The sequence below is a fragment of the Sturnus vulgaris genome, chromosome 4 (assembly GCF_052056855.1).
Source record: "Sturnus vulgaris isolate bStuVul1 chromosome 4, bStuVul1.hap1, whole genome shotgun sequence".
Lineage (NCBI taxonomy): Eukaryota > Metazoa > Chordata > Aves > Passeriformes > Sturnidae > Sturnus > Sturnus vulgaris.
This window is the reverse complement of record NC_142246.1, coordinates 18,016,436-18,041,850: the sequence shown is the minus strand read 5'-3', so window position 1 is coordinate 18,041,850 and position 25,415 is coordinate 18,016,436. Positions and strand designations below refer to the sequence as shown.

The 25,415-nt window shown below is 38.1% G+C and overlaps 1 protein-coding gene across 4 annotated transcripts; it reads right to left on the bottom strand.

Moving 5' to 3' along the window:
• Positions 1-6,867: 6,867 nt before the first annotated feature.
• ANAPC4 (anaphase promoting complex subunit 4) lies at positions 6,868-25,341 on the bottom strand. Of its 4 annotated transcripts, none has more exons than XM_088163230.1 (28): positions 25,233-25,341; positions 23,924-24,029; positions 22,715-22,847; positions 21,438-21,512; positions 21,284-21,310; positions 21,136-21,180; positions 19,682-19,766; positions 19,205-19,315; positions 18,539-18,622; positions 18,195-18,281; positions 17,420-17,484; positions 17,284-17,326; positions 17,099-17,175; positions 16,566-16,666; positions 16,435-16,486; positions 16,079-16,134; positions 14,857-14,903; positions 13,882-13,938; positions 13,662-13,718; positions 13,023-13,116; positions 12,249-12,346; positions 11,672-11,733; positions 11,543-11,581; positions 11,355-11,456; positions 10,162-10,239; positions 9,264-9,434; positions 7,945-8,068; positions 6,868-7,591 (listed from the first exon to the last, which is right to left on the bottom strand). In XM_088163230.1, the coding sequence occupies exons 3-28, from the start codon at positions 22,744-22,746 to the stop codon at positions 7,376-7,378; spliced, it is 2,085 nt and encodes a 694-aa protein (XP_088019356.1). In that variant the 5' UTR covers positions 22,747-22,847; positions 23,924-24,029; positions 25,233-25,341; the 3' UTR covers positions 6,868-7,375. The 4 variants fall into 4 exon arrangements, with proteins under 4 accessions (XP_088019356.1, XP_014746995.2, XP_014746993.2 ...); XM_014891509.2 differs by lacking the exon at positions 25,233-25,341 and adding an exon at positions 24,636-24,807 and having other exon boundaries at positions 23,905-24,029; XM_014891507.2 differs by lacking the exon at positions 25,233-25,341 and adding an exon at positions 24,636-24,799.
• Between the last annotated feature and the right edge of the window lie 74 nt (positions 25,342-25,415).

Below are 25,415 nucleotides of genomic sequence, written 5' to 3'. Positions count from 1 at the left end.
GGCACTGGCACTGTGGATGCCCCATCCCTGGCAGTGTTCAAGGCCAGGTTGGATAGGGCTCTGTGCAACCTGGGCTACTGGAAGGTGTCCCGGCCCTCAACAGGGATTGGAACTGGATCATCTTTAAGGTCCCTTCCAACCCAAACCATTCTGTGATTTTATGATTGCTGTAAATAACTATGAAGTTTGACATAGGACTAAATAAGATTAAGATCTACACAGTGGAAGCAGTGTCCAAAGATTTGACAGACAACAATCCAGCACTCTGCAGAAACCAATACAGGATTTCCACCACTACTGTTTCCCTATGGGCAAGTTCCCAGGATGTTAGAGGAGGCCAATTCCTACATCATATTAAGGTCTGGTTTGAGAAGCAGACTTTCAGACTCTAGAAAATTTGCTATATTAAATCAGCAGTTGGAAGAATAAAAGACAAGGAGGGTAATGTGTGTCAGGATCCACGTCCTGCCAGTTGTTTTACATCTTGCAAAACTTACAATCATACTTTCTGACCTCACCCTGTTGCAGAGTGATGGGATTTTCCAGTGTTGAAGTGCTGACATACAAGGCTAGTAACTCAAAATGCTTTTGGCAAAGAGATTGATAAAACACTTGGAAGACAGAGCTTCAGGAAACGACCTCAACAGGCATCACTTCCCAGTGCTGACATCTTGGTGACATGATACTGCACTGAAGCTTTAGTTTACTGCCTAGTCTTGAGACTGTAAACTGAGCACAGAATCTAAATTGAGCAATTGCTTATTACTACTTTTAGAGAAAAGGCAGCAGAAAGTTTTTGGTGAGCAAAGACACCTGGAGCAGCTTATACTGGATAGAAAGTGGTGTAAGCAATACTGACTTTGCAATAGATCAGCTAAGGAACAGTAAGAACATTCATTCTAGGAGTGATAGCGAGCAAAAAAGAAGGCAATAATGAAAGGCTTGGAAAAATAATGTAGTTGCCAAAGCAAAGTGAGGAGTCTTCAGTGAGGACTCAGGGAAAAATATGATCCCCTTAAAAAGCCAGTGGTGTTCCATGTAGTACCTAGAAGTCTCTTGTTCATCTCCCTCAGTCCAGTCATACTTGATATATGAGATAGTCACAGCAGTTTGCTCTAAAATGCCCCTCAAATACCTTTTAAGGGTTGTTAAAGCTATCACCTCTCTTATAGTACATTTGAAAATGAAGTCACAAAACTACCTGATAAACACTCATGCTATAAATCCATAAAACTATATCACAAATATTATGGCCAATAAAAATAATTTTGATTTTAAAAACAAACCAAACCAGAAAACAACAAATTACACACTAAAAATATCCCTCCCAACCTTCACACGAGCTCCATAAAGTTAAGTTGTTCTGGTCTAGTGGAACGTGTCCCTGTGCATGGCAGGGGGCAGCAACCAGAAATGATCTTTGAGATCCCTTCCAACCCAGCCATTCCATGAATCTATGATTCTGTACTTCAAGCATCCTAAGATGTTCAAAACAACATGACATCAAAATGTAAGAAAAAATATTGGTTTAGCTGGTAATTAAGAATTTTGGCCTGGCTGAACACCCATTAAGTGCTAATTTTGCAGAAGTCAAGCTGATTTGGTCTGAATTTGCAGGCTTTCCTTAGAGTCCTTTGGAAGGGAAGCAAGAATAAAATTTTAAGCTTTTCTCTGGGGTAAACTCAATAGCTTGTTTTAAAATACTGTTACTTAAATACAAACTTTTGTTATCTCCTCAAGGCACAAAGCAAGCACAAAGAGTCCAGTCCAGTCTCAAGCTGTTGAAGGATCCCAGTCTGAGACAGAACTGAGAACACTGGAGACAGGTTTCTGTTAAAATCATTTGCAGATGTGTGCAGGTAGGCTACTTTGTTCACTAAGTCACCTGCAGTTTTTCACATTAATAAAATATTACACTCAGAAATAGCCTGAGGATATAGGAGCTGCCTTGTGAGTTCAGCCTGTCACTAGCACAGCTTTGGAGCTGCAGGGAAGAGCACAACTCTTCACCCCCAGACGTAGCAAAGTCCCACCCATGAGCCAGAACAGCAGATGAACAGGAGAAACATTGAAGGATGCCATTCAATTAAAACAGACTTCACCATGACCAACTTGGAATATGACCTGGCAAGCCAGCAATGTCACCTCCAGCCAGATGACTGCACTCAGAACCATTCTTCCCCTCTGCAATACTCCCTGTAAGAAACTGAATTAGTGCCACTGATGTTCTACTGAAAGTGGCTCACCAAAAATTGGATAATCCCACTCTAAGAAGTCAAGTTCAACTAAGACTACAAATTCAACACAGCAACAGCTGTGCTGCATGTACTGTTACCATGAATACATGCATGTTAGCATGTCTGAGAGACATTATGGAATGAAAAGCAATGCAATCTCTAATGCAAGCTGAGAAACTGAAAGCATTACAAGACCTTAAATCTGAAAGTCTCTAGTTGTGACACAGGAAAAGAAAAGCATAGTCAATAAACATTGAGGGAAAATGGAAGGTGTAAATTTTACTTACTTTTTTTGGGACACTCTCCCCTCCCTGCACCTGTAATTAGCAGGGATTCACTTGCTTTGAAGTTCTGCCTTGGTTCACTTTGAGGCAACCCAGTTCCAACATGGCTACAGAGATTTTGGCACAGCTTCACTTTAACAGACAGCCTTTGCAATTAAGAGTTCCTACTGGTTTTGTTCTGCAAAGTGTGTAATTGGCACTTTTGCTGATGCACTTCATTCCAACAAATTGTAAATATTTTTCTTGATTTTGTTTACCACTCCTCTTTGAGTGTAAAGACATGCATATTTCTCCTGTTAATCCTATGAAGTGAATCAGATAAGGATGTTTGCTGACATCTTCCAAGCTGCTTTTATTAGTGGCTCAGTATTAAGCTAGGAGGGAAGAGAGGAGGGAAGCAGTCTCCCTTCCTGGGGGAACTCCTTCGACCAGGACTTTAGAACCAAAGGCTAACCCTGATTGGCTTTTCTGGGTTAAGGACAGGGTGGCACAGGACTTTGGCTAGAGCTGAGATTGTGCCAATCACATGTCAATACACCCAACCATGACAGATAAGGCTGCTCCTTCACTCAGTACTGAGCAATCGAGGTTCAGGTCAAGGAAATACCACTAATCTGCAAAGATAACATGCACTAGAGAGACAGGAAAGTGGGGACAAAATGTCTCTTCATTCTCTTCTGGCTGCAATTTCTATCATCTCCCTGAAAGTCAAGCCAAACCCACTCTCAGTGTCACTCCTCCTAAGAAAGTCATCAGATTCCTCAATTTAAATTAAGCATAAAAATCCTTAATAGAGACCACAGATAAATCAACCTGCCCCTAAACCCTGGACTAGTATTTTAAGCCTTCCAGAATCATAGAATTATCACATGGTCTGGGTTGGAAGGGACTTTAAGGATCATCTAGTTTCAACACTCTTGCCACGGGCAGAGATGCCACTCCCTAAATGAGATTGCTCAGGGCACCATCCAACTTGGTCTTCAACAGCTCCTGGGAGAAGGCATTAGATACATTGCTAAAAATATTTGCATCTAGTTCTTTCTCTCCACCTTCCGTCAATACTCTCTTTAGACTGGGTCCATCCCTTCAAATTTTAAAAGGCACTGACTCTCTTTGCCCTTATTTCATACATAATCAACAGCAGCAACATAGTAAACCATAAATTCAGGTAGTGTAAGGGGAAGCCAATTTCATTTTAATTTAAAACCAATTTCGTTCACTCATACCCTCATATCCACAAACTCATAAGCACCTGAATGTGCATGCCCAAGTAGTCTGCACAAAATTCAGGTGGTAGACTCCTGAATCCAGGAGGTCTGTCTAGGACTCCTTGTGACAACACAGAGTAAAAGGGACACGACCTATAATGTTGTCAGCAATAACAGGCTCACTCTGGGAGGTAGGGCTCCTGGAGGGGGCTATCAGAATTAAACCTGATAGGATTCTCTATTTATCCTGTAGGTTAAGTGTGAGAACTGCATAAAACCAGGAGCAGGCAGGATTATGTAATCACAGAGCTGGGATGCTGCCAGTTGGGAGCAGAAGCCATAATACCCTCTGTGGGCAGAATGTCAAACACCACAGGACATTTACATCCCACTGTAACTTCCTTCAGCCCTGGACTTCGCTGGCACCAATGGTCTACAGCTGCTGATTTCCTTGCCTCAACATTACTTAACCTAAAGAAATAGTTAAATGCATTTTCTTCACCTACAAGTGGCGTTTCTTCTCCTCAGCTTACAGAGGTGGTATGCAGTTTTGACTCTTCCCTTTCAACTGGGCATTCTCCCTAGAGACCCCCATGTCACTGTGCCTCTCTTTTGTTACTGCTTTAGGGAGGAGTGATCATAACGTGAACCACGGTGAAGTCTTCCTTCCTCTCTCCAATATGGGCTTCTTAGACTGCTACCACTGCTCCATGGCACTAACTAAGACAGCTCTTCCCCTAAAACAGCTTGTGAAGCAAGAAATTAAGATTACAGCCACAACTCACAACTCTAGTTCCAGGTAGCACGAGAGATCTCATGTTACTGCTGCAGCAGGTGACAAGACACATGAACCAATTCTGACTACAGATATTAAATACCGGCCACACACTAAGGAATTTTCGTGCTTACAAAGATGGCTTTTCCATTTTGTTAAGGTTTACAAATGGGGTTTAAGGTATTTTTTTAGGTAGGTTTTTTAAAGCCAAGGAGCATTAGGACCAGATGTAGCTTGTTACAAAGCTACACATCCCTTGTCCCCTCTGCAAATATAAATCTGAAATAAAGCAAGCTATTGTTCACTATTGCTCTATATCCATCTTTTGTCTTTTTGAGCAGCTCAAGTGGCTGTTTATGAAGGAAGGTGCAAATGTGCCACAAAATCCATGTAAGTGGGAGGCAATGGTAGCACAGCATGTCCAGACTGTCGAGCAAAACAGCACCAGCTGGTGAGAGACCAGCACACACTTGGCAATGGGGCAAACTTTGAAGAGATCAGGCAGAACCGGTATGGGCAAAAGGTCAGGAAAAGGGTTTACACAGGTAAAGTGCAGAAAATAAAAGTTGTTTTAAGATCTTTTAGAAAAAATAGCGATGCCAAACGCAAAACAAACAGATAATGAAAAAGAGGCAACAGTAAATGTTTCTTAGAGACCTAAAGATTTGTATTACAGAGAGGATTGTGTGCATGCTTGCTGAGAATATAGGAGTTTCTTTTCCTACAAAACTATCAGTAGAGTATGACAATCCCCCACAGAAAAGTGTTGACTGAGCCTTCAATTAGCATAAAAGATCAAAATGGTAAATGAGAAACAACCAAACTCAGACACCACCAAAATCCTAAAATATTTCTAGACCCAGTAGTTCTTATCACCCTTTTGAAAACAGGTGCATAAACACATTACTGACATATTTATTATTACAGAAATCTGGCAGCAAATCAAAATTTTAAAAAGCTTGTCAGAATGAATCAGCAATGCATTCAGAAGACAGACACTGACCACTGGTGTGTCTGTACCAGTCACTGTGAAATGTACAATGTGCACATGGACTTATCCAAGCCAGACATAAAGCTCCTCCCACTGACTCAAGTTTATCCAAGACTGGACTAGAAAGGTGCACAAAATAATCTTAGGGATATGTCAGAAAGACACATCCCCTGTGACATGGGACACATCCACTACTAACACAAATTTAGGAGCTGCTGGGGCAGGATAGATCAGATTTCCATATGCCCATGGACTAAAACTACATAGCACAAAACACAGCAGAAAAATTACTTCTGAGCCCTTGATGTGTCAACTCTAAATTAGATCAGAAACAAAATTTCCTGGAAAAACACAAGGCCAGGTTTAAGCTGAGAGGGCTCTGTTATAACAGCAATTTCTTACTAAGAGTCACCTTTACAAAGAAAATCACAGCACTTTCTGGATGGGCATTTCTGCCCCTCCTGTCCTACAGCTTCACTGTGCCCTGAAACATGACCATCTGTTGGATGAGAATGACAAACAGCAAGCAGCTTTCAAGGAGGTTGGTAGGAAAGGGAAAAACTTAGTCTCAAAACTGAAAGCTTGTTTTACCAGGGTCTCCCCCACAGAGACCAAAATCTTCAGTAGGCCACTTTAAAAAAGTTACTTTAAAATGGTGTATTTCAAAACAAGAGGAAAAGTTTAGTATTCGAATTTTGCAATGCCAAATGGCAATTTCAAAAGATTTATTTTTAAAGCATAGAATGGAAACCTGGTCCTCTTCACAAATTCAAAGTACACTCAGTGTTCTGAAGGAAGATCATGCATTAAGCAGTATTGCTCATTCAAAGAGCTGAGTTTTAAGTCGGTTAAGAATGACAGCTAGTAGGGAAGAAGGAAACATTTTAGATTTCTAAATGCTGTTTCTAGTTTCTACTGCTTAGCACTACATCATGCCTACAGTAATATATAAATTGCTAATAACATGATTATACTGAGGGATATGCACAACCTCCAATGCTAAATCAGAGTAAAAAAATATACTCTCTGTTGAAATTTTTCATTACAAAAAATTCCAGATTGAGAAGAGAGGCTTTCAGGAGCAAATACAGAGAAACTAAGCAGGCTGACACATGCAAACATTTGACAAATCATGCACTGCACACACACATTGCACCGAGGACTGAAGAACTGCACAGGTTGAAATGCTGTGTTACCAAGGATAGATGTTATCCAAAGAGCTTTTAAAACTATGCATTTCATTAACAGTTGCTAAATTTTGTTGTGTAACTAGCCCTATACTGATCTGCAATCTTACATTTGGTTTTACAGGAAACTTCCATATCCGTTACTAGAACACAAAGTCTGAGAAGCAAAGAATTACATCCCAAGCTTTGTTGTTTTTATATACAACTTTATTTTGTCTTTTTAACAGTATTTGGGACTGAACAGCCTAGCTACAAAAACTTCAGCTGGTATTTCTTTTTCTCCTCACCTATTAAAAATGGCACACAGAAAAGCTTTCAAAGCTTTAGCTGGTACCAAACCATGTGCCAGACAACAGAGTCAAGAAAGGTACTCTAGAACACAGTCTTAGCTGAGAAGCAATACAGAATTCCAACTCGATTCAGCTGCTTGAGGAGGTATGGGATCCATCATCTCAGCAGCCTGAAGTCAGATTACTTTCTAACTAGTTAGATGACCTTTCAAATGTATCACTCCACATCACTCCCAGACCCAGGGACAGTATTGATATTGTCCCTGCTTATTATAGCAGCCAAGGATGAGTTTGAACTTGCTTTTAATGTTTTCTATTCATTCTTCAGTACACAATTTCTTTGTGCCATTAAAAACAGTATTTACAGTTCGGTCCTGTCCCTTTACTACTACCAAAGCCTATTTCAAGGATCCAGACTTGTCTCATGCTCTTCAGTTTCATCAGGTAGTTCTTCAGCAGATGCATCACACACATTGTCCTGGACATCTGCAGGCTGATTTGGCTCACCAGGTTCCCCAGCTGCCATTTGAGTTGTTTCTTCTTCCTCTTCTTCCTCAACTTCCCCATCATCCTCTACATCCATCTCAAACACCCTGACGTGGCGGAGGTTTGAACTTAGCTATAGAGACAGTAAGAAGTTCCTATTAATAACTAAATAAGTTAAAATATCAACAGCATTTTAATTGTCAGCCAGTAGCTTTGAAAATAACCTTTATCTTTGAAATTGAGGTTTCAAGGGAATTAGCAACTTTTTTATTGCTCTACAGGCTGAGAAGTAAAGAAAGTTTACCTCCTGTTTAAGTCTTTCCATCCTGTACTATTAGACAGGTATGACTGTATCCTGACACACTGATAGCAGATCTTAAGAAAATAATCTATTTGTTTTAAAAAAAAAAGGTAACTTTCAGGTTACCACTTCAGTCAGCACACTTCCTTTAACAGAACAGGCTTTTTCAGAGATACTGCACTTACCACACAAGAAACTTTTCTAATGCCATTTACAGAAACATATTGAGCTTTCATATTCTCCAGCACTCTCCACTGGCTCTCCAAGAAGACAGTACGTGTGGGTATCTCACTGCTTCGCTCATCCAGCCTGCACACAGCAAGGAAAAAAAAGCACAAAGCTGGGTCACAAGAAACAACTGCTGTTCTAAGAAAAACCTCCAGTTTCTAATGTCTAAATTTCATCATATGCAACAAGCAGGTAAGCCTCTGAAACCATCATAATGCCACTACAATACTCTAAAGCAGGAGATCCAACTGTAGAGACACAGCATGTTCCAACCGAATTAAAAACATTATAGCAGGTAAGAGAGTTGTAAAGTCTGATCTTCCCACAAGAAAAAGTTATAAGAGGGTGTGGGTAGCTGTTCTTCAAACCTCTCCTCTGCACAAAGAGGAGTTTCCAAATAGTCCTGGATGCAGTGTCTCCCTTTGCATAGAAGTTTGGCCTCTGTGACCTTTCAAATATGCATCACTACCCCACTCACAGGGATTGTACCAAGACACTCCCGACCCATTACAGCAGCCAGGATTAGTCTGCACTTCCTCTTAATAGTCTCTGTTCATTCTTCAATACACAATATCTTTGTGGTATAAAAAACTTAATTCACAGTTCAGTGTGGCTCTTTATTTTGAAATAAAAATGCATCTTAAGCAAACCACCAGAGAAGAATGGGGAAAAAAGTAAAAGCAAGGGACACAGAGCAACTAAAGGATTGGACTGCACTGACATCATCATACAGTGAACTATAGTTCACTGCTTGAACTACACTGGCTTTTGTGTGTGTGCTCACTTTCACCTGATGCTCTCCTCTACCTATGCCAATGCAGACAGTGGTACCAGTTCTAATGTTTTAAGGTTAAGAAGACAATTATTTGTAAGTGTGACTACCAGGGAGAGATCAAGAAATACGTGTATTCTTATTACAAGGCAGAGGTCTATGAGCACATATGCTGAAAATATCCTAAACTGAAGTATCCTGACCAGCAAAGTCAGCATTTCAGAAAGGAAGATTTCTGATTCTACAAAGTGTCTTCAGCTGATTCTTGCATTTTATGACAGCCAGGTACAGAAGTAGTATCAGTATCAAAAAACCCAAACCTCCCAAAAACCACAAAACAAACTATAAAGGAAGCTTCCATCTCCCCCATCCTACTCTCCTGGCACAAAAAGAGTTTCAGTCTTTAAAGTATTTACACACATGCAAAGTACGAGTAACTGTACACAATTACAATATTTGCTTTTCAGTTCTACACTTTCAGATTTGCTCAAGGTTTTTCAATACCTTTCCACAGAATCCCAAATGAATTTCCTATCTTGGTCCTCATCTGTATATACTGAAGATAAAGGCAGCTGAGCCAAGACTCTCTCCTTCCCCTCTTGTTGCACACTCTCTTTCAGAACTACAGTTACAGTTTCATCATCATAGAAGTGAGCATCCAAACAACTGTAGCATCTATAGGAAAATAATTTAGAAAGCATCGAGTTATATAAGAGAATGCAGAAATATTTAAAATAAAATATTTTAAAGTTGCACAGCTCATGTTTTAACTTATGTTAAATGTATTCAGTATGTAACAGTGAGCTTTTTTGTAAACAATAAGAGGTCAGTTGTGCAACTGTGACACTAAATGACAGCCACAACCTGGCAGACTCCTGTATCATGCAGGAAATATTATTCTGAAAGGGGAAAAAAAACAACTCACAGAAAATGCTTACCAGCAATCTTCACATTTCAGATGAAACATAAGAAACAGTAAACATAAATGCAAAAGAAAATTTACAAATACAGCTGAAGGTACTGAGGGCAAATCACATCTGGCTTTTCTACATGAAAAGGACGAGTTTAGTCTACCATATGCCTTGTAAGATGGCTACATTCAGGCATACCAAGTCTTATCTTACTTAAAGAACATCACAGAGATAAACACTGGTTTCCAGCTCGATTTTTTCCTTGTACATGTGTTAAACCTTTAGTTTCCAATTGGAAAACTAAAATTTACTTGACCTTGAGATGAAGTGCAAAGTAAGATTCGCAGGACTCTGCAACTTCACGCATCTGTGCCATTTCTTAAACCCTGATGCACCCAGGTGAGTTAACTCCAAACGTAACAATTCAAGAAAACCACTAGGAAATATGATCTTTAATTTAGCAATCTGCAAGAAAAATCAAATATACTGACCTGGAGTCTGAGCTCTCATTTATACTGTTGTTCAAGAAGTTTCCAAACTCTACTGCAAGAATCCCATTACTGACAGACCTAGAACAACAGAGTTAATTATCAGTGACAAAAATCTTTCCCTTCACTACGAATCCAAAATCTCTAATGGCAACTGTGGTACAAGATGGTGTAAACACCTATCTAAGCCTAGCACAATACATGGCTACATGCCAAAATTATGTGATTGGTGGATGGGACCCTTTTAAATTCTCTTGCTTCTCAGAAACATGTTACTAATGGAGTCAAATGGAAAACTACATCTGGTTTATGGAAAACAGTTCTTCGCTGAATTCCTTGCTCAACTGTCCTAGTCCCAGGTTGATTTTGTTGCTTGTTAATTCACAGCAAGGGGTTAGCTTGGTTTAGGTATGAATGAGGGAGGAAACAGAAGTCACCACAGAGAAGTAATTCTGTTATCAGCAGCTATCAACTGGAAACACAAAAGATAGTTTCACCATGTGCTTTCCTTAGCAGCAAAAGTGCTTTACAAATTCCTACTCCATCACAGTCTCACCCAATTCGCTGTCTCCTCAAATTAAATGACAGATTATAAAAATCAGTATTTTACAGAGAGGAAAAGTTTTTATTTTTAAACCTAGCTTATTTCAGCCATCCCACTGATAGAGTGCAGCTTGAACAGTTGTATCAGCACAACATGCTGTGACAGACAAATCACATCAAAGTACACAGAAACTCCTGAAGGTACAGAGATCCACACCCCAAAAGAGATGCATTCTATTTGATGCACCTGTGAGTGCAGTCCTCATATTTCCAAAAGTATTAAATTACAGACTGCAAGACATTAATCAAAGAATACTATTTACAATAAGACAAAGCAAGACAGGAAGCAGGATTCTCTGGAATTTTTCAGAAGTTTGCACAAATAAGTAATTCTGCTAGCAGCAGTTTAATGGAGTCTGACTTTTTCCTTATCCCAGAACCCTCTTGGGTCTTGAGATTAGATTTTCTGAGTCTAATACCTCACAAACTGCTGCTGCAGTTTCCTGCCACACTTCTTAATGTACTCCTCATTTTCTCTAGTATCCAAGAATGCATTCATGGTGCTCATTCCTTATTTTTACAAATAGATTTAAACTGTAACTGTACAAATGTGACAAATCTGACACACCACTTTTTCCCTCATTTTATCTTACCTGGAAGTATCAGTATGTCTCCTCAAAATGTGTATTTTAGAAATAGAATTTTCTAACATGGTGAAGAGAACATAATGTAAATTAGATGTTTTGTCGTTCCACCTGCAATGTGGGGGAAGAAATGAAAATTTAGATCAAGTTTTAACAACTGGCAAACAACATGGAACAAGGAATAGCAGCATACTTACAGAAATGGTAATTTAAATAACTGAGGTGTGGAATCTTCACTGCAAAGGAAAGACAAACAGTTCATAAAATGCTACTCATGCATGGGTTTTAATTGCACATTTCTTTAGCTGCTTTTAGTAAAGAAATACCTTTGAGAAATTTTGTAGAGAGACATGCAGACTGCTTGATGCACTGACTTTCCAATTACATCCTAACAAATATAATAAAAACAGGCCATAAAAAACAGGCAGTTATTGATAATTATACATGTTTTTAAGACAAAAAAACCACAACCAACCAACCAACCAACCAACCAACAACCTCTGAGTACATCTGAAAGAAAACTCCACCAATATTTATCCTGGAATAAATATCCCTAATGCAAACACTACTGTTACTTCATGAACTTGTTTCATGTTTCTCCATATTAGACTAATGTATTGCCAACTAACACAGTTATCCAGTGCACAGCGCATACACACACATAATTAACATTAAAACCAGATCCCAAAATCATATAAACAGAATATGTTAAACCAAAAAATCCTCCATTGTGATTTTCCTGGGCAAAGGCTTGAGACATCTGAGCACTGAAGTTGGACTATACCAAAGTTGTGGGCACTCAAAGGCAAAGATTAAAGCTTCAGGCCGTGCTAAGCATGACTGCTACCTTCAGTTGACCATTACCCCTAAAGGAAAGTTATCTTTTTTAAAAACTGAACTTACTGCTGGCTTTTGTAAACATTGATCAATGACCCCTTCCATTTGCCTTTTGACAAAATGCAGTGATTTCTCAGGATAGTAGGGAAACAGAAGTGGGCTTTCTGTAAATGGACAAAGTTAATTTTAAAAATGCTTGTACCTCTATAAAAACATATTACACCATTATTATATCTAAAACCAGATTTTCTAAAGACTATTTTCCAAACAAAAATGCTGCCATTTCCCCCCTTTTTATTGAATTAAATAGGCAAAAAAAGGCAGCTGTGGCAAATTCTATTATATGCAGCTTATGCTGTCAAGGTTTCACAGTCTTTGATTTCCAAAGTTAAACTAGAAAAATTGTCACCATCTGCTCATTATAGTCTCTTACTTCTTTTTCACCACAAATTAACAAAATTGTCTCAGACTCCAGTGAAAGAGAACAAGTTAGGACACTTCCCCCAGGTACAACCTAAGGATAACTATTACTTCTTTGAACTGGAATTAAGATCTTCTAAAATAAACCTCTTCTGGGATTCCTTCCAAGCCAACACTTCTGGGACTGGTACAGAAAAGATGGGGAACTCCCAATATGCAGAAAATGGTAACTGACTGGGTAAGCAGCTACATAAACCCTGTGCAAAATAGCAAGGCCCATTTATTTTTATTCCACTCAGATGAAGACCAATGAGTAACACTACAGAAGTAACTCATAAGCATGAAAACAGATAACCCTTCTACATTTGTTACATTCTACATATATCTTGCATTCACATCTTTTTCATGAAAGCACATTACCTTTAAGATGAGTACTATCTTTAAGAAAGTTAAACCACTGGTTTCCCTCTGTATTAGGTGGTGATACAAGGTCATCATCTTCATCTTTCAAGTACTAGAAAAGAAACACATTTTTAAGACTGCAATTTAAGAACAGGGAACATTAGAATCCACCTTCACTATTGCCCCTAGCGAGTATATTAAACATTTCTTGTTAAATTAACAAGCCATAGTCTTAAAACTAAATATTCTACCCCATCTAGAAGCAAAGAAAAATCAACTATTAAGATCACATGGTGATATTTCCCTAAGAAACTTATTTTTAAATCAAGTCTAAACACAAATGTTTTGAAATGCAGTGATTAATGCCACACAGACAACAAACATATCAGTTTTACTGAAGCTAGCTTTTAGAGTTTTACTACTGCTGCAAAATGTTTTTGTCTTTTCCTAAAAATATAGCATGTGTAAAGTGAAACTCCAAGGTTTTAAACCCTCATTCTCCTAATAAGGGGAAACAATTTACTCTCTTTTACCATAACTGGTATGTGCAACACAGAGCAAAAGGACCAGGAAAGAAAAGTGGACACAGCTTTAAAAACTTCTCTATCTAAGAATTTTCTCATTTATTCTTTTTGCATTTATTCCTCAGCTCTTTACCTGGCCAACTCTCTCCACATTGAAGTATTTTCCTTTACGATTGTAAAGTTCTGGTGCCTAAAAAAAATAACGCAAAAAAGCCCATTATTTAAACACAAAAATAATGAGAAGTAGTGAACAAAAAGATTACCAAATTATTTTATCCTATGATTTTTCAGACTCAGCTATTGTCAGCCAAAATATAATCAAACAATGTACTTAGAAAACCAGTATCACTGACCTCATTGAAGTGCTCAGTAAGAAAATCAGCAACAAATGTGATATCTTTTTGAGTCATCTGAAAGGAGAAAAAAATTGAGAAAAGGGTAAGAAATACAATCCAAGGAGCAAAGAACACATATTCTATAGGCTGCACAAGCACAGTTCCCTCAGCCTGTGCTCACAAGGCAAATATTCCAGCCTCCAACCTGCTTGGGAGTGCTCTGATGAACTCAGACCATTCTTGTCTTGTAAGGATAGTCCCAAACTGGAAATGCAACCAACAAGTGCTAAACAAGGACAGCAACTGCTTCCCCTGCCCTCCTGGCCATGCTCTCATTACTGCAGCCCTGGTCACCCCTGACCACCTTTGTCAGGGCACATTGCTGGCTCATGCCCAGCATGCATCCAGTGATTCCTACATCACCTTGGCAGAGCTGACATCTTCCCAGCCACATGGGCTCCAGCAGTGCACTCACTGTTAAGGGAAGTTAACCCACCCTACAACAGAGCTTTGCATTTTGTCCTTCATGAACTGCAGGAAGTCCCTGCCTGTCCATTCCTCCAGCCTATCTATTTCTGGAAAGCACCTCTGCCCTGAACTGAGGGCAGTGTGATGGTGGCTGCAAATTTGATGCAGGTATTATTATATTATGATATTATTGTGCTATTATATAGTCCCTCTCCTCTACTGGGGCATTGATAAAGACATTAAAATCTCAGTATGGTTAACTTCATCATTTAGGACACATAAAGAGCTGCTATACACAGGCCTTGCATACCTATTGTACTAAATATGGTAGTGTTAACAAAAAAACAGAAAAAGTAATTCATGCACAACAGCATATTAGTGTGAATGTGCAGGGATCAGCTTTCTCCACAAAATGACACAGACACAACCCTTTAAGTTCTGGAACAAAATGAAACTTTTAATTCTGCTTTCAAGATGAGCAGAATATAGAGGATATCAACATTTATCAGAAAATGTTACTATTACCTTGTTCAGTTCTGGAAGCACATGATCTTCTGACATCCTCAACATGGCTGAGGGAAAAATTATGTTCTTATTGCATTAATACTGTTTTCCTAATATTCTTAATTTTTCACATATATGTAAAAAGACATTGCTGTTAAAAAAGACTAATTCATTAAAAGCAAAAGAGCCTGGAATGAAGAACTACAAACTGAGATTGAAATTAAGTCTCTCTAGTCTCACTAGAGACTAGATTACAAATCTTGAGGAATTTTTATCTTGAGTCTTTTCCAACTGCATTCTACCCTGTATGAGACTGAAACAAAATTATTATGAAAAGGGCTCATAGGAATTTGTTCATGTCCATACTAAGAGTACTAAAATGGATATATGTAAAATACATGAAAACTGTCATGCTCAGAAAAACGTGGTTTAAGAGAATTGCACAGGATTAATTTTAAATCTGCAAGGCTTGGATAAAGTTCTCTGTTTAGTTTAAAACGAAACAAACAGTGAATATAACATTATGACAGAGAACTTAGATAGTTCTGCTTTCTGCAATTTTTAAAATTAGAACTATTATATTCCTGCTAGTAAGTGCTAACACTGATTATCTGTGCTTTTACAATATCTGGTAATACCACTTAGATTTTGTAAAGTAGTTCTAAAAAGATCAAATAGAAGTTACAAACTTATTCATAAACACTGTATAAAAACAAGCAAGCTAAAATACAGCATGCTTCACTTCCTTCTAACATTTTCTCTGCAGCTACCAAGACACAACTGAAGGTAGCTACTTAAGTGCATGTGGGCATTCAGAGACTGTTCACATCTCTGCAGAACCTTACAAGTAATTGGGCTATCACAAGAGAAAACAGCAAGTAACAGAGAATTAGGCTATACTTCAAATTTGGTGTAGATGAAAAAAGTATTTTATTTTTCTCCAAATCAAGACCAGTGTATTGCTCAAGAAGCAGAAAACAGTTTGGAGCAACATTACAGGTCAAGTGTATATATAATAGCCACTCTACATATACTAAATTCAATTGAGAACTACCAAATTTATAATCTGTGTTTAACATTATAATTACTCTTGCCTCATCAACTATATCCCTTTACATGTCCAGAAATTTTCTGTGATAGAAAAAAATAGATGGTTATAACTAAGATTGGCCTAGTTACTTGCCTGCATTTCAATGTTTACAATATAAAACATACTGGATGATTACTATGTGACCAATCTTACCAACATAGAGCCATCGAAAAAATGCCTTGAAGTTTTTCATACTACTGTCGATCACTCTAAATAAGAAACAAGAAAAGAAACTACAAAATCTGACTGTCACAAGGTGCTGCAGGCTTAAGTCCCATCTTTACCACAGAAAGGCCTGCAAGCACTGTCAGTTTTTTCCAAAATGCCCAATGCAACGTTTCAAATAAGACTCCTCTTGTGGTACGGGTCTGACATGCAGTGAGACAAGATGAAAGCTCACCACCAACAGAAAAGTCTTGCTCTCCCAACCTCCTCCCCCAGCCCATGAATCTCCTCCAATACAAGACTGAATAGGAATGTTTTTTAAACTCTCCAGACTTTATACTTACTGAAGCAGCTCATTTGCCTTCAGGATGAAAGAACCAACAGCAGTAATAGCCTCTGTAAAAAAAGCTAGCTATTATTATTAAGCTTTCAAAAGTGAAATCAGAGCAGGTAGGTAGCACACACACTACTGTACCGTCAATTCCAGATGCATCTAATCCTAGAGACTCGTATTTTTGTTTCCATAAAGCCATTCCTTTCAATTCACTCAAGTGGTATAAAAGTGCCTCAGAGCCGCTAGGAAAGAAGAGGAAAGAAGTAAAATTTTTATTAACCCTCTAAAAATTCAGTGCTCTGCTGACTGCTCCATTTTTATCATTTAGTATGCAAAGTTCAAAGCTTTATAAAGTGGTCTGACATGAACAAGAAGAAAGGTATCACTTCAGAGAAAAGCAGATATTGTCCAAATGACACATAAAGTTAGTTTGAGTATTTTACATAGATCCTATAAAATACACCAGGCAGTAATTTACAGGTGATGGATGTATCATGGAGATTGCTAAAAATACTTCACTAGTTCTCTACTAGTAAAATAATACGTTTTGCCATGGGCACAGTCTCTGTAGCAGCACACCTACAGAGAAAGCACCACCAAGACAGCACACTGTCTTTTAGCAAAGCATACTGTATGCATTTAATCTATAATTCATAGGAAATTCTGTGACTTACCTCTGCAAATGACTTATAACCAACTTTTGTATACTGGAATAGGAAGACTCTATGGACTGACCAAGTTTTTTTAAACCCTGTTAACAAAGAAATACAATCATATAATAATGTTCTGTTAACATAAAAATGATTAAAACATATTGAAATAGATTAGTTTAGTATGTTTAAAAAAAATGTTAACATACCTTTACTGTCAGTTGGTTCATTAGTAATGCCTGAAGTTCCAGACTGAAGAAGGTGGGGAGAGAACCAAATAGGCATTTAATTTTGTGTTTCAACAACAAGTACAAAGGCATACTCAGATAAAACAACAGTAACTACCTTGCTTTGCCCCATAACAACAGCTGCATAAACTCATCCTGTACAGAAGTGGTTGTATTCTTTTCCTGTCAGTCAAAATGATTGAAATAGATTGGTAAAGAGATTAAATCCAGGCTACCAAATGATCTCACAAACACTCCATATAAAGTATTTCAAAGAACCCGCCCATATCTTTGAATGCTGAAATCAGAGTAATGATGACTGAAAATTTTCTGATCACTGAAATTTTTCTACTATTTCAAGTTGTTTTCAACTGCATTACCCAGTAAAAAATCTACGCAGTTTTCAATCACCAGGAATCTATTTTAAAAACTCAATAAATTACGTGATTCATTAACTTCTGGCCATGGTCAATGAACACAAAATTTAAGCAAATCCAACAGCATCTTAAACAAGGGTTAATTATATGTGCTCTATTGAACTAGGCTTTAAGTGTTGTTACTGAACATTTACAGTAATCAGTTTATCAATTACTTAATTACAAAGAGCACAACCTTAAATAGAAAGCAACTGATCAACAGCTGTGAAAGCTAAAAGCTATGATTTTTTTAACATTCAGAATAAATAAAAGTACCACAATACAATTATGCTTGATAGTACACAGATACCTTCAGCATCAGAGCACTTGACACACAATAGCTTCCAGGTTGTCTCTGAACTTAAACACTTATCTGGAGGCACCATGCTTAAACATTAAGATATGCAGTAGATCAACAAGAACAACAGAACTACTGCAAAAAGTGTTCTTCCAAAAGGATGGTTAATCCTACAGTACCTGTACAAACTTTGTTAGTCGTGAGTCCATCTGCATCAGTATTTCTTCCCATGCTTCACACATGCATGTCAATGACAGCTTTATATACTGTAATATAGAAACAGGCATTAGTATTATTTTCTTTCTCCCCTTCAACAACACATTCAAAAAACGGATGTTACAATATAAAGGGAAGATATACTGTAGATCTTATATAAAATTTATTATCAAATTACAAGTTGGAGCTCTACATTTACTTAAAATCAACTCAAGCTTCCTACTACAAAACATTTCTTTCACTTGCATTAAAATGTCAAAGCCTGCAAGAACCACAAGACTAAAAGGATGGTGTAACACAACTGTACCTGTAACAGAGTTGAAATGTGAGTAAACTTCCGGGCCATTCGAGTTACCTCAGGTAAGTAACTTGATAACAGACTTGTGTCCAACTATATCAAATGAAAAAAGCAACAGTTAACAGACGATTTGTCTTTTAACAATATATAGATTACAGAAATTAAAGGGCAAACTTGAAGGACCCACAGAAAAACTCTCAGTTTCTCAATTCCTTAAGGTTGATTTTAAGAGGAAATTACATTTAATTCAAAGAAGCAATAATTATTTTTAATACATCTATAAAAACCCCTGATAAGGTTCCATATTTTGGAGCTCTAACAGTAATAGGTTTAAGGATGACTGCTCTGGATAGATAGGATAATCAAAAGCATTGCTGTTATGACTTTGTGTGCAAAATGAAGAAAATCTGAAAAATTGTAACTAGTTGAATAAATTAATATTATTCTAAAAGTAGTACTCCAAATGCCTCAGATCACCATTGTCAGTCTCATCAGTGAAACTACATGTTAACATCATAAATTCAAAAGCTATACTGGGGTTAATTTCAGAATGGCTGGAGCTGGAAGCTTTTGCTTTTTCTGCAAATAATGGGAAAACAATAAAGCTACCAGAATGTAATTTTAAAAGTAGTTTTACTTTTAAAAAAATTTGTAAAGTAAAATTCGTTTACTTGCCTGAAAATACATCATCTCTGCTTCGCTGTCTGAAGAGTTTTGTATCTCTGTAATAACTGACAGTGATTTCAAATCACTAGACAAACACAGTCCACGACAGGAACCTGCCACCTGTAGGATTCCAGTTTACAAGTTAATAAAACATTTCATTTCTTCTAAGACATATTTACTGCTCTAACACATTGACATACAAAGATGACTGTGTTCAATGACATGTAAAAACAAAGTGTAATTTACAGCCACTGCTCAGGAACAAACTCACTCTTTTTATTGTGTATTAACAATAAACTTTGAAACAAGATGTTGAATTTCCTAGTTACAACGTCTTTCCATCAATAACCAACAAACCAATCAATTATTTTCTTAAAATTCAGCAGCCCAGGTTCAGTTATGTGCAAGCACATGTATATTTTTACTCAATTCAGCTGTAGTTTGGTATATTATGAAGGAAAAAATATGGAAAATAACCAAACGTACCCCATTTACTGTAGCAATCTTGAACATTCCATAAGCATATATCTCAATAAATCCTGAGCTGCCACCAAGGACAAGAGCATTAAGTCTATAAAAACAGAAGAATGTGTTGATAAGCACAATGAAAAAAATCTGAATATACACAGATATAATTCTTAATACTTAAATTCCATCCCTTAATAATGTTCCTCTAAAGAATCACTGCACAAAAGGAAACACTGTGTTACCTTCCACGATTCAAGAAATTTAAAAACAATTCAAGAAATTTAAAAACAAATTAACAAGTTAGCTTGAATTTTATTGATAAAATATGCCTTTAACATTTATATTAAGAGTATCAATTACTACATTAACTGAGAATACAAGAAAAAAAAAGCAGAGTTTAGTCACAGAGTCCTTTTTCACTAAAAGTAACAAGTTTCTAGCAACTTTCCCTTACAAATGCAGGCTGCAAAGCATTGTTACAAAGCTATTCTGAATTACCCTGATTACAGGCAGAGTGAGTTTGTCACACTCACTCAGTGGACTCCTCAGCACCACAAAGGCAATGAACATTTGAAATGGATGCAGCAGCAATAACAGCCACAGAAACAGAAACTCAGTTCGAAGAATACAGTCTGGGACAGAGAGGTCTATGTTTTGCTCATTTATTAATACATATCTACTACAATGGCTTGGGAAAAAGCCTACAAATACAAAAAAATTAACTGCAACTTCTGCCTGTTACATATCTAAATAAATATATGTTGAAGCAGAATGTTTCTGTTAAAGTCACAGAACTTAGGAAAACAGTATCTTAAAAACTTTTGGTTTGATTAATTGACCGGATACAAGGAGTAGAGAAAATTCACTAAGCTCCTACACCACAGACAGCTCACCCTCTCTCAAGCAAGGAAATTCTACTGTAAAAAGAGCTACTGAGTTTTAAAAATGAATAACTGGTGATAGTGATGCAGATTTGAATTAAGGAGGGTGGTTCTGAGTGGTGAGACTGAAAGGAACAGTGAAATGGAAAAAACAAGGCACAGACATTAAGTGCCCTCCTCAAAAAAGCAGCACAAGACACTGCACAAAGCCAGCCTCAATCTGCTAAATTATACTTGCACCAGCTGCCCTTCATGTGTTTCCTAAAAACATTAAAGTAACACTGATACAGCCAGTTTCAGAGCTACTTTTAAATTCAGGTTTGTCACACTCATACAAACCCCCATGAACTCTCTGCATAGAAAAAGCAAATGTCTCCAAGACCAGCTTTAGTAACACATAAATTAGCCTTCAAATACACTCCAAGAAATCTTAGCAGATTTCTTGGAGTGTATTTGAAGGCTGATTTATAATTTCTCTGAGACTTTAAAAATAATTATTAATAACAGTAAACTCAATTATCCATTATTTTAGGCCTTTAAAAGAGCAACCAAACAAAAAATCTCTGCCAACAACCCACAGCCAGAATTTACCTGACATCACCCAGAAGCTTCATAATCTCATCTGACTTTTCTTCACTGAAAATACAAAACCTGTGATTAGGGCTTACACAGTTTGTCTCAATATCAGAAAACAAAATAAAACAAAAAAATAGATAGTTATAACATGACAATTTCTTACCTGAAAATTTTTGCAGTGGTACTGTAACTGAAAACAAAATAATTACTCTCAGTAACAATGATCACACATCTGTAGAGCATTAAAGATGAATAACCAAAATAACGACAATAAATGACAAATGATATTTCCTTAAGCCTACTAGTATAACACTTACTTTTTTGGTAGTGCTGGTAATTTAGGTAAAAGGAGGTTTGATTCATCTTCAGCATTGTAAAAGGAAGTGAGAACACTGAAAAAGATACAATACTGTCTTTATTACCCAAGCTGTAAAAATGACAAGAGACTTTCTTTTCAACTCCAGAGTTAAGAGTATATATCCAACACATTACGTATATTGAAATTACAAATATCAGAGGATAGTACTTGACTTTAATCATTTATCAAGTGATCAAACTAATAAAAAATGAAAATCTTTTTTTTAGTTCCAGTGAATAAAGTTTGTATCTGCTGGCTCAAAGGCTTGTCACCAAATCCTTCATTACGTGTAACACAGTTACTGTCAGAGGCTTTCTGGTGAAGCTCTCTCCAAACCTGCAGTACAACCTACCCACACCTCCAAACAGCTGAAGACAGAGATGGGAAGGTCAGAGCACAATACTTAATATCACATCTTAGATATGTCAGAAGGATGACATTTCCCATAAGAAGCTAAGCCTATCCCACCAGGAGAGGAATATTAGCATGGTTTAAGACAGTTATTTTCTTGCTATTTTAAGACTGATGCTTTTGAGAGGTGAGGGGGTAAATCTGCAAGTCAGGAGCTCACACCACCTGCCTCCTTTAAATAAATGCTTTATTTAATTGTGTTCTTGCACTGTCATAAGGAGCATATCAGAGGTTTCTTTAAGACAACAGAAATAGGGACCGTGATGTCCTCCAGGTCACAAGTGCTGCTGAGAATTGTTCAATCACACAGAGTTCATGGAAACTAGGGATAATCCGACTTCCTGAACAACAGAATTGCCAATGGAATTGGATGTAACACCACAGACACAATATGAAAGATGTAAACACCAAAATAAAGACCTTGAAAACACAGACGATTTAAATATAATACTTATTCTGACTAACAAAATAGATGAACATAACATTATAATTAGTTTAATAAATTGATTGGTACTGAAGCAAACTGGACCAGAAGACAGGCTGCACATGCTAACACTAGATTAAGCAGCTCTTTAAAAGGAGAAGCACAAGATCATGCTGAAATTTAACTCATTACCTGAAGAACCACAAGACTAAGGTATCAGCACTAAAATAAGCATATGAAAAGTGTCTATTATAAAAAAGGAAAATTTTAGCCAAGTGATGAAAAACCCCCACAGCTGTGGAATACAGTACTACTTTAGGTGACTGCTTGTAACATTCCAAGTATAAATTATCAGTAAGGTGGCATTACATAGCCCATCATTTACTTCTTTTCAGACTCACCTGCTTTCCTCAGTTACTTCCATCCAATGCATGTATGTGATAGATAAGTCCACAGAGAAGGAGTGCAAGCTTTCAGGCTTTTCTACATCACACAGAATAATCCGCTTGGTATCAGCAAGGCCAAAAGCCAAAACTAGAGAAAGACAAGTAAAATGTATAAATAATCAATGTGCAAAACACTGTATCTTACATTGACCTAGAAAACAATGTGCCTTCAAGGCCAACTACTGGACGTTTTTCTTTGGCTGCTTACATTCCTTCCAAACTCCCATTTGAAATCTACTTGATGTTGTGAAAGTTTGAACTCCTGTCATGTTTTAGGTGATAAATTTAAATCAAAGGCCTGATTTTACAATTATTTACCTACATGCTGAACTGAACATGCTTCTAACACTTCTAACAATAGTTCTGATAAAGTAGAGGCTTCCAATTTTGCAAATTTGAGTCTAATATTATATACAAAACCATCCACCAAAAGGTTTGGTGGACAAAAACCACAAATTAGGAGTTGATGAGCAACTTCTGCATCACTTTCTTCCTAACTTTCTTCATCCATAATAGCAAATAGCAGGCAGAGGTTTCTGTATTTACTTCCATATAATCACAGGTAATCACCTTAAAAAGAAGTTTCTTAAAACTCTTCAGATGCCATCACAAAACAATAAAGGTAGTTTATACCCACATGTCATGGAAGAAGATTGTTCCCATTCTCCCACCTCCAGTGAATCAAAAATTAACTGATTTCTGGCATAAGTTTATTTAGCTCCTAACTTCAACATTATTTCTATTACTAAGGAAAAGGCACTTTTTTTTTTCTTCTCGGCTCTATAATTAGAGCAATTTTAGGCTATGAAGTTTTGCCTATGCTAAGTAGCTAAGCTCTTCAATCAATCTTGATCAGACAGCTTCTTTCTCTCCCAATAAACTGTGTAGTTCATACAAAAGATCCTGCTTAGTTAGGAGGTTGAAATTTTGCCATACCCTGAAAAGCAGCATTTGATACATAAATTTGGCTTACAAACCTTTCTTGCAATTGCATTCAACAGTGTTAATTTCTCTATTATTGTGAATGAACTCAGATAAAATTAAGCCACCCTTCTCTTCAAACACAGTTTACTTGAAAATTTCCTTCACAGATGAGAAGTATCATCATTCATGACTTCCCACGGGGTTTTATCACACCATATCACCTCATATACTTGGCATTACTTTTGCCATCTGGTCTCCAAGCAAGAGCAGTCACTTCTTTTCCCGTATTTTCGTTTGGAGGCAAACTCCACACACGTTGAAAGTTTGCAAGCCGATGAAGTAAAACCTACAAAGCAAATGCATTAAAGACAAACTTAAAACACATTCTCTCATTAATAAAAGTTTGTAAATCAGTTCAAGATACACAGTGTTTTCTACCAGTTTTTAACTCGTGTATCTTAAATACCACCTGCTCCTCTAGCAAATAATTCACTCCTGTGTTCTTTTAGAGGGCAGCACACAATTGACAGCAGTAAAGAGAAATAAGATGAGCCTTGCATAAGGATACAAGCTCTTAACCAACAGGGGTTACCCATCACCTCCCCAGCAGACAGCCTGAAAGCACAAGTCTTGTCTTCACGCATGATCACATGAACTCCAGTTCCAGGGAAAAAAAGAATTATAAGTAGATTTAATTTAAATAGGAACTTTCACGCACTTTAAAATCCCACAAACAAGCAACGAGCGCATCATAAGTGAATTTGTTCGGAAATCAGAATGGAAAAAATGAAGGAGCAGTAAGAATTAAGATGCTTGATTAAAAAAATTGCTATCCCTAAATACCTGGCCGGGCTTAGGAGAAACATGCCCCAAGGAATAGCAAGACATCTGGGCCTGCAGAGAGAGGCAGCGCCCATCCCTCCCGCGCTCCTTCCCCGGCACCCGCACTCACCTCCCCCGCTCGGTTGGCCAGGGCGATGAGGTCCCTTTTGGGGGACCAGGACATGAACACGACCTCCTGCGGCAGCTGCTTCTCACCCACCTGCCTGAAGGCGGGCATGGCTGCGGGTTCGGCCGCGACCCGCCGGGCCCGGGCTCCCGCTTCCGGGGCGGCGCTTCCCGCCGCGGCAACCAGCGGGGCGGGCCGGGGCGGGGATCGGCAGCGGGGCGGGCTCGGGAGCCGGGCGGGCCTCGGCAGAGGGGCGGGCTCGGGAGCCGGGCGGGTGACGCCTCAAGCGGAGCGGCTGAGAGTCGGCAGAGGAGCGGGTGATGCCCCAAGCGGGGCGGGCCTCGGCAGCGAAGTCGCCGCAGCGCCGAGCCTGGGCGGGTGGGTCAGGCTTTACCCGCTCCGCTAACTTACTAAATATTTTTTTTAAGCCCCTTTTCCATTTGGAGAAAAATTAAAAAAAAAAATCACAAGCCATCCTGTGAGATGACTGTAACAGAGACTGAATTCCTAGAACTCGTTGCCTTCCCATCACCTACACTCACTTCCTCCCTTGCCCCACGTCGTCCAGTACCAACATAAAAACAGAGCATTCTCCAGTACCTCACGTCTCAGCAAAAAGCCCCTTAACGTCCAACATCCACCAGATTAGACGAACAGGTAACCCTAGGTACAAAATTAACACATTATACAAATCATGGTAAAGGCTGTGGTAGTTCACTTAGTTGTTTTGGGGTGGTTGTGGTTTTTTTGGGGACCAGTAATGATGTATAATAAAGGAACTGT